Source organism: Carya illinoinensis, chromosome 14, assembly GCF_018687715.1.
Source record: "Carya illinoinensis cultivar Pawnee chromosome 14, C.illinoinensisPawnee_v1, whole genome shotgun sequence".
In the NCBI taxonomy this organism is placed as follows: Eukaryota; Viridiplantae; Streptophyta; class Magnoliopsida; order Fagales; family Juglandaceae; genus Carya; species Carya illinoinensis.
In genome coordinates, this window is record NC_056765.1 from 15211175 (window position 1) to 15221762 (window position 10588).

Below are 10588 nucleotides of genomic sequence, written 5' to 3' on the forward strand. Positions count from 1 at the left end.
TCATCTAGTGGATGCCTTTGAATGAAAATACCGAGAGTTACTATCTCCTTCTCTAAGCCACTTCACCCGAGATCTTTGCTTCCACATTAACTCGTCCCTTTCAAGCCATTTTTGAACCTCAAGACATGCTTGTTTATGTTCCTCTAGAAAATTTGAGCCCAAGTCATTCTCTTCTAAACATTGCAGTCTCCTTTTAGCAGTAGCTAAATTCTTCTGCACATGGCCAAAAGAAACCTTATTCCATCTTCCCAACTCTGCAGCACAGCTGGAAATCAGCCCCATAATCTGATCCAAAGAGTGAGGACCTTTTCTCTGAACAACTCCTATTCCTCCTTCTAATCAAAGCACCTTCAGTATCCAACCATAAAGGACTGTGGTCAGAGTAAGCTGCTGCTCCATGTTTAACTTGAAGGTTTAGATACATTTCACACCACAAGGAATTGGCAAGAAATCTATCTAATCTCTCATTCACTAAACCTTCCTCCCCCCTACGGTTACTCCAAGTAAAAGGAACCTCCTCATAACCCAAATCTCTCAACTGGCAGTTCGATAAAACCCCTCTAAACTCCTTCATTTGTGATTCACTTCTTATGTTTCCACCCAACTTCTCAGAGTGATCTAAGATTTCATTAAAATTCCCAAAAACTAGCCATGGTAAAACAACCCCACGGCCCAGGAACTTCAACAGACTCCATATTTTAGACCGCTGCCCACTCTCGGGATGACCATACACCCCTGTCAACAACCATTCCTCCCCATCACAGTTTTTAATAGTTGCATGAATATGATTTCTAGAGTAACTAACAATCGTCAAATGAATATTATCTTTCCACAAAAGAGCCAGCCCTCCACTTCAACCCATACTGTCAACACCGAAAACCCAATCTAAACTTACAAAACTCCAACCGGCGTGATGTTAATTTCCTTTCTTGCAAAAACAAAATTTTGGGATCTTCAGTCGTGAGTAAATCACGAAGGGTGCGAATGCTCCGTGGGTTCCCAAGCGCATGGAGATTCCATGTCAAAAATTTCATTGTAATCGGACCAGCCCCACCGCCCTCTCTGTAAAAACATCCACCGAAACAGAGGAAGATGAAGGTTTACCTCTTTTTGCTTCAGCCTCCAAATTGGACTCCCCTTCCATTTCTTGCCATTGTTTGGAGAAAAATCCCCTTCATTCTGTTGAACGGAAGCTGCCACAACACCATTTTCCGAAGCTACTTCAATCGGCTGGGCATGAGTAGTCTGCAACGCCCTAAGTCTCGATCGATGACCCATTTTCCTTTGAGCACTACTATGGGAACCAGAAAGGCCATAAGGCTTTGAGCACTTGTTGCCCGATGGGCCAGAATCGAGGCCCAAGAACAGATGAGGGGCCTCCAGCACTGGGACATCCATAAGCCCATCCTCATCATTACTCTTCTTAAAGACATTTGACTCATCCGTTTCAACCACTTCCTTATTTGAACCTCCTACATCCACAGAAGATTCCAAAACAACAGCCCCCTCATTACCCCAGACGGCGTAATATTCGGATCAGATGAAGATTCACCGTTTGCAGAAATTTCAGCCCCTTCAAATTCCTGATTTCTCTCCCTCACTAGTTCCGTAACAGTCAAAACTTCATTACCCTTTACGTTACCAACCATCGGTGAACCAGTCTCAACTGTAGCAGCCGTAGCCGTAGCAGCCATCGGTGAACCACGTCCTCCTCCCCTGCGAGAAGAATTGAATCCCGCTCATAACCATGGACCGTATGGAAGTCTCTGGCAATCTACTTGGTTTGCATCAATAGCCTCACACTCCTTTAACGTATGACCTAGAATTTCACAATGAAAACTTAAGTCCGGTAGCCTTTCGTAAGAAAAACGCACCCAACAGGATACCCCCTCCTCCACAATCATACGCTTCTGACGTAAGAGAGGTTTGGAAATATTGATGAGGACCCTGACTCTCATATATTCCCCCCACTCCATCTCACCTTTATCTAAATCAACTTCCAAAACCTCCCCCAACACACCCCCGACTAGTCTCCTGATATACTCATTACGGGCCATTAACAATAAATCATGTAAACGGACCCAAAAAGGGGCATGCACTAGTTCTATCTTACCAATCTGCAACCTACCATCAAATTCCTTCAAGAGCACCAGATGCTTATTGAACGACCATGGACCCTCACGCATGACCTTAATTTTGTCTCTCGTATCCTCAAACTCAACCAACGTAAACTCGGTATTGAGATCACATAATTTCACACCCTTCACCAGGTTCCAAACTTTCCTCATCGTCTGCTTAAACGCATCACGATTATAATGCTTATTGATCAAAAGCTTCATAATCAAACAACTCGCCCTACGTTCTAAAACATCCTCTAGCCGGCTAGTCTCCACCGAAACTACTTCATTCTCCTTCTCAGTTAAAGACAAACTCGCATAAAGTTCATCCAATGCATCTGCCATTCCGAAAACCTCGTACGAGAGACGAGAGAAAAAAAACCTCTACTCTAACTAGAGAGAGGAAACCCCAATAAAAATACAATTAACCCATTAATTAATTAACTTATTTGTAGTTAAATATCCAGTGGGGAGTTTTTTTGAAATGCTCGATATTGATTCAATTACCAACTAGTCTTTTAACTAATTCCAAATCATCTAATTAATTTCAATTTTTGTATTTTTTTGTATTTGTTACAATTAATAGATCAGGGATTAAAGAGTACTAATACTCTACACAGGAGAATATATGTTTAGGTATTCTCATGGATCGCTTGATTTCTTTTTTAATTACTAATTAGAAAAAGTAATCCAATACATATTATTGATGGTACTGTTTTTTAAAATGAGCCATTAATATTGAATAATATTAAAATGTAAAGCAAGAGAATTAAAGATTCAAAGTGGTAATATAGGAGTAGATGTGTTGCTTCCAAAACCCGAGCTGAATTCCACTTGGGACGGAATGACGCAAAGAGGCCAATGCTAAGATGGGAGACTCTTTATCCTTGTCAAGAGCCAATGCCAAACATGGGCAGGTTCGGATTAATCCCAAAGCAATATCTTTTAATGTGTCATACGTACCAGGCGTATCACATACAGAACATGCATAAAAATGGTCAAAAAGGAATTATTATTATGTATATGACAAGAAAATAACGGCAGCCAATTAATCGATTAGAAGTTTTAAGTTTAGACTAAAACAAATTATATATTCATGAAGGCTATAATAAATTAACTAATTCCACAGGATATTGCATAGAAGTTCTTAATATCTTATCAAACATTTCTATTACCAGATAGTAAAACACGAGTTCTTACCCAAAGTTCCAGTATATATGGCACGGGTAAAAAGCATAGCACCATTGCAGTCTTGAATCTCTTGATTATCATTATGTAGAATTAAATCTTTATCTGGAGTAAGATAATACAAATTGCGCGCTATTTCTATTTGCCCGAAATCAATAACCATAACAACTGGAAGATTTTTCCCTTTGGAATGTCTAATGCTGATCAACTCAAAGTATCTTCGAAGCATGCACTCCACCATTCGCCAATTTCTAAGCACGACTGCCATGCTTAGAGCTGTGTAACCGTCACTATCATACATGGCCAAGCTTTGATTTGACATCAGCATCACCAACACTTCCACTATATGCTCATGTCCATATGTAACAGTAGTGTGATGAGCCGTTTTACCTTTATCTGAGATTTTCAAATTCAATGCGTCTAGGGGTAAGGACTCAATAATTCCTTTTGTCTTATCCAAATTATTGTCTCGCACATCATTGTACAATTTTGAAAACATACGTAACTCTTTATCATCCAAACCTTCTGTCATTTTTTCTTCACCTTCTCCGCAGTGTTAAGTATTCAATGACTAAGAATTTTTTTGTATTTTAAAATTCTGTAAATAATAGTAAAATAATTTAAACAATAAAGATGTTTTAATGGCCTGATTTTATTCAAGTGGTGTTGAGAAACTAAATTATGAAAAACTTTAATAATTTTGTATTTTATTTATGTGTCCAAATAAGTTATAAACATACATGCACAAGGAACGTACGTATGTCAGAAATATACAGTACCAATTAACAAGTCAAGCTGGCAGATATTTGGATGCCAAAAATTAACGTTTTTATAGCATTATATTAATATAATATTCTAATGTATGGAGGGAAAAAAAAAAAAAAAAACTAATTAGGGATCATATTTTAATGAGAAAGCAGCATTATATTTCTTTAACGAGAGATCATATATAATTAGGGATGGGGGATTCAACAACTTATACCTTGTCACAATAAATACTATCACAAATATGATCTCAATTCGTTGTTTGTGGAGTTATAGTAAAAATTAATGTTACTGCTTATCCGCGCAGGAGTGAGAAAATAGCAAGCAAGATTTAAATGACTAAGTTATCACTTACTAGCTAACATATATGAAGGAAGAATCATCATACTGACGGAGATGGCTTTTATATATACTTGGCTACCCCAATATAAATTTACCAATTTTTCCACAACTTAAACAAAATTTGGATAAAACAGACATTCGGCTAATTAATACTCTGAAGACTCGTAAAGAACAAAGTATCCCACAAACTTTGTCGTTTTTTGTTTTATGTCTGCAATATATCTTATCTGTTGCAAATAATAAAGTTTCCATCCCGCCTTCGCTTATATATATAAAAATATACACTCTTGGATTTAATTTAATGTGATTGCTGATTTAAAATCGGAGCCTAAACTCATTAAATAGGAACTAGAAAACAGCTATTATGAACTGACAAAGTACGGCTTCATCACTCTCATCATGATGTACACAGCTATGTAATTAATACTTACGACGCTGGACTGGAGGAGGGACTTTCTCCAAAGTTTACTGTTGGCTTCTTAGTCTGATCTTGTAGTCTCCGAAAGATCACTGACGATCAGTCTCAGTGTTTTTAAAATCGTACCGTACCGATCGGTATGGTCAGTATATTCCGTACCGGCCACTGGACCGGTACAGAAATTTTGTAATTTCGTACCGGTTCAAATACCGGCCGTACCGGCCGAAATTTTGGCCTGTACCGGCCTATGTATCGGCCCATACCGGCCGGTATTTCGGTTTCGTTTTTTTTTTTTTTCATTTTTTCAAACTATAAATTTATTTTTTTACCCCAAATTTAGACTAAACTATTTATAATTTATATAGATATATGTATTTATGTATAATTTATTTATATATAAATTATTATTTTAAAATATAATTAATATATATATATTTATATATATAATTTATTTATATATCGACTATCCCGAAACGGTACACGAAACGGTATCGATATCAAAATATTTCGTTCCAGTACCTTGACCGGTACGACATCCGGTACGATATTCAAAACATTGATCAGTCTCGCAGAAATTATGACCAGTAAACGACTCAAATATGCCTTGGAATTTCTTTTTTATCGCTACTTCTAGAAGACATGTTCATGACCCAAACAATTTAATTAATACTGTTGGGGTCTAATCATTTATTTTTTATGTCTAAAGCTGATGCCCTGAGATTCCAAATCATCTTTTTGCGTTTTGGAATTTTGCATTTTCGAATAGAAATCATTCAAATCATCTTTACCCGTGCTGTGACATTTGAAAAAGTATTCGGAATCACAGTCAATCAAGCATAGCATAAGCATCGCTATAATCGGTCATAATTTTAATTTTTAATATAAAATATTTTATGAAGATTTTATGTTAAATATGTTTAAATTATGATGACTTTTTTATTGAGTCATAGACTATTTTTTTTTTTCTTTTAAGTTTTTAAACCCTACTAAATCAAAATATTTGTGAAAATAGAGTTACTGAATAGTACTCCAGAGAGACATGACGGTAGCTTACATCATATATAGAGATTTTAAATTATGATTTTTATAACACATATTTAGAAAAATTTTAATAAATACTTCAATACAATCTCTTATGATTTCGGTATTTTAATATAAAATGATTTTATTTATAGAATTTATGTTCCTGGCGTTTTTTCATAGTAAAAGAAAATATTTTTTAATAATTTCAAAAAAAAAACTATAGAGAGAGAACCTCCACTTATCTCTAAAAACTCCTCCAATCCGAAACTAGTTTGAGGGGAGGAACCTCCCCCAAACCTCCAACCTTTTTGTTTTCTTTTTCTCTTTTTTAAATTTGTGTTATGTTCTTTGTTTTGTTTGTTTTTTATCTAGTCAAATAAAGGATTGAACTGGAATTTCTGGTGTTCTATGTCCAACCCACAACCCTCCATGGTAGAGATGAGCATATCGATGCTCGTAGTTGTGAATTGCAACTCTCTAGGCCCAATCCGCAACCATCCATTGTGAATGCACGCAGGATGGACTAAGTGGACCCCAGCATAGTGGTGGCAACAATAAATCGTGCGTGCGGAGGGGGTTGAGAGGCACGATTACTTTGGTAGGTGGAGGACGATTTGGCTGGCGCAGAGGTGGGCGAGAGGAAGTGGCAAAGTTCGTACACTGAATGGGTGAGCCGCCTGCCAGTGGTAGCAACGAACGCACCAGATGATCGTGCTTGTGGAGAGGTGGGCTCTGTTATCAGCAAGCTGGTGCTCGTGCGGGCGGGGGACGATGGTGCTTTGGTTGGCTAGTGTTTGTGCTCGAGGGTCAGCGGCATAGGCTGGCTCGTGCTACGGCGGCAGAGGCTGGCTAGCTCGTGTTGAAGAGGCCACGAGCATCGAAGGGAGAAGCAGGAGGAATAAGGAAAAAAGAAAAAGAAAAATAGAAAAGAAAGAAAGGGAGCATTGTTAAGTTTAGAGATTCCTAGAGCTGGGCCCACGTGTTCCTTTCAATGCACGTGTCCCTTTTATTTGTGGTATTTTTATTGGGCTTTTTTAGTTTTTTTCAATGTATTTGAAGTTATATAATCCATAGTTGTAGTATCTCATAATAAATAGAAGATATTGTCGACTTAGGCCCCGTTTGGTTACACAGATGAGATGAGATGAGATGAGATGTTTTAAATAGTAATAAATAAAATATTGTTATAATATAATTTTTGAATATTAATTTTGTATTGGGATTTGAAAAAGTTAGATTGTTTATTATATTTTGTATTGGGATTTGAAAAAGGTGTAATGATGAGTTGAGATGAGATGAGATGAGATTTTTGGTTTTGGCTAAACAAACAAAGCCTTAGAATCCATAGATTTTGTACTTTATTCTATGGAAGGGAGAGTTTTGTGAGTGTCTTAAATGGTGGTTTAAGACAGAATTTTATCTCTCTAGAGGTTTTGAATAAGATGTTATCAGTTGTAAAGAAATTTGTAGATTTGAAAGCGAGAAAATATTAGAATTTGGCTTGTATTTTATAGTTTAGAAGTTGTAATTTCACTTAAGAAAAAAAAAAAAAAAAAAAACCCAAGAATTGTGAGATCATCAGGAGTTGCAGTGAAAATTAATGTTACTGTTTATCCTGTGCAGAAGTGAGAAAATAACAAGATTGATTTAGATGACTAAGTTACCACTTACTAACGTATACGAACGAAGAATCATCACACATATAGAGATAACTTACTATTTAAAGCTAGGTTGGGATATAAAAATTATTTTAATTCATCTTATCTAATTATTATAATTATTTTAATTTTTGATAAAAAAAAATATAAAAAATATTAACATATATGAACATTTATTATAGCTCAACTCAGATGGCTTTTATATATACTTGGCTATCCCAATATAAATTTACCAATTTTTTCACATCTCAAACAAAATTTAGATAACACAGACATATGGCTTATTAATACTCTTAAGACTCATAAAGAACAAAGTATCCAACAAAGTCTGTCGTTTTGTGTTTTATGTCTGCAATATATCTTATCTGCTGCAAATAATAAAGTTTTGGTTTGGATCTTTCATCCCGCCTTTGTTTATATATAATTTAATTTAATGTTATTGCTGATTTAAAAATCGGAGCCTAAACTCATTAATTAGGAAGTAGAAAACAGAGTAAAAAAAACTAGAATACAGTAGATTTAGATCTTTAATTATAGAAAACAGCTCTTATTAACTGACAAGTACGGCTTCATCACTCTCATATGATGTACACATATCAACAAAGACGTAAAGAAAGAACTTATGTAATTCATTGTATATTTCTTCCACACATATTTGCATTATGAAGGGATTCTTTTATAGAACAAGGATAAGGTGGATATACACGAGAGGTACAGGTAAAGAAATATTTACAATAGCTGTCAATAACAGAATTCGGATTCTATGTAAAAGTTTCAAGAAGCTTCTGCTGCTGAGGTGGTATTTTCATGGTCATCAACTGAGTCATTTATCTTGGAGGGTCCATTTGTGTAGCTTAGGTTGATATGCCTCCGCGAGTCCACTGGGGGAGAAAACACAGTGAGACTTGTTCTTAAAGTAGTAAACCTGTATGCTACTAATGGCTTGGTAAATATGTCAGCCAGCTGGTCCTTACTACTACAAAAGGACACTTGAAGGGTTTTAGCAGCAACCCTGTCTCTCACAAAATGGAAGTCAATGTCGATGTATTTGGTCCGAGAATGATAAACCGGATTGGCAGTTAAGTACGTGGCTCCCAAATTGTCACACCACAAAATGGGAGGTTTAGATAGTGAGAGACCAAGTTTTTTCATAAGTGTCTGTAGCCAAATTAATTCAGCAGTAGCATTAGCTAGTGCTTTATACTCGGCCTCAGTACTTGACCGAGCTACTGTTTGTTGTTTCCAGGAGGTCCATGAAATAAGGTGACAACCTAAAAAGATGCAGAACCCTCCCGTAGAGCGTCTATCATCTGGGCATCCAGCCCAGTCTGCATCCGAATAGGCATGAAGAGAGAAATTTGACTCGTATGAAAAAAGCAGGCCATGGTTTAGAGAGTGTTTTAGGTAGCGAAGGATACGCTTTATTGCTGTCCAGTTACTAAGCTTTGGTTCATGCATAAATTGACAGACCTTATTTACAGAGTAAGATATGTCTGGTCTAGTCAGTGAAAGGTATTGTAAGCTGCCAACCACACTCCGAAACAGAGTTACATCATCAAACGGAGGAGAATCAAACTTGGATAATTTTGTAGATGCCGACATGGGGGAAGAGATTGAGTTGGCTTCAAGCATATTTGTTTTCTTCAAAATATCCGTGGTATATTTTTTTTGAGAGAGACAAATAACATTAGATATGTAAGTTCCAACCCCAGAAAATAGGACAAACGACCCAAGTCAAAAACTGGAAAGGCATTTTTCAGAGAAGTAATGAGACTATCAACAGCAGAAGGGGAGGAAGAAGTGATTACCATGTCGTCTACATAGACGAGAACGAAGATGAAGAGATTTCCCTGATGAAGAATAAAAAGTGAAGGATCATTGTGGGAGGCTGAGAAACCGTACTGAAGTAGCCATGAGCTCAATCGAGAGAACCACGCACGAGGTGATTGCTTTAACCCGTATAGTGCTTTGTTGAGTCTGCAAACATAGTCCGGTCTTTCTGAGTCAACGAAACCAGGAGGTTGTTGCATAAATACGGTCTCAGTCAGATCGTTGTGAAGGAAGGCATTTTGGATATCAATTTGTTGAAGAGGCCACTGATTTGAGACTGCAATGGAGAGAACCAGCCGAATTGTTGAGGGTTTTACAACAGGGCTGAACGTCTTCGTGTAGTCGATTCTGGGTTGTTGATGAAACCCCTTAGCAACGAGCCGTGTCTTCCTTCTTTCCAGAGAGCTGTCGGCATGTAACTTAGTCTTGAAGACCCACCTACAACCGACAAGGTTAGTAGCACAAGATGGTGGAACCAAGGTCCACGTATGGGTCTGAACTAAGGCATCATATTCACCGGACATGGCTTGACGCCAATCGGGAAATTTGGAGGCCATGGAGAAAGAGGAGGGTTCATCGGGGATGGTAGTGGTGGATATGAGGCATTGCTTGGTGGGATAGGGAATGGTTCCATCAGAAAATTGGTGAGGTTTAGAGGAATTTGTTTGAGAACTGGTGATGATTTGAGAACGAGGAGGAAGGAGAGAAGTTTGAGTAGAATCGGTTGGAGCATGGGTTTGAGAAGACGATGGAAGCTCTGGTTCTGAAGGAGTGGGAAAGTGAATATGAGCTGGGGATTCCCGTGTGACAGGTTGCGGGTTGATGGGTGGGTGTGGGTTACTGGGTTGATGGATTGATGGGTTGATGGGTGGGCTTTGTTCAAGTGTAGACGGTGGGTTGATGATTTGATTAAGAGGTGGGCCTGGGCCAAGGATGGATGATGGAAATATTGGAAGGTTAACAGTAGGCGTGGTGGGCTGTGTGTGTTTGACAGACGATGAAGAGTAAGGGAACGAGTGTTTAGCAAATGTGACATCACGGGAGATGTACAAACGATTATTTTTGAGATCGAGACATTTGTAACCTTTGTGGGAAGGGCTATAGCCAAGAAAAAGACACGAGGTGGAGCGGAAGTGTAGTTTATGATGATTGTAGGGTCGAAGATTTGGCCAACAGAGACATCCGAAAATTTTTAGAAATTTATAGTCAAGCGGTTTATGATACACCATAAGGTATGAGGATTTATT

At 37.6% G+C, this 10588-nt stretch overlaps 1 protein-coding gene across 1 annotated transcript; it reads right to left on the minus strand.

Annotated features, from left to right (window-relative positions):
* Positions 1-1739: 1739 nt before the first annotated feature.
* On the minus strand, positions 1740-2462 carry LOC122293617 (uncharacterized protein At4g02000-like). The gene has a single exon (XM_043102150.1). The coding sequence runs from the start codon at positions 2460-2462 to the stop codon at positions 1740-1742; it is 723 nt and encodes a 240-aa protein (XP_042958084.1).
* Positions 2463-10588: the final 8126 nt, after the last annotated feature.

What these genes read in the sequence shown, in the direction of transcription:
- LOC122293617 (XM_043102150.1), bottom strand. Translation starts at nt 2,462, where the DNA reads ATGGCAGATGCATTGGATGAACTTTATGCGAGTTTGTCTTTAACTGAG.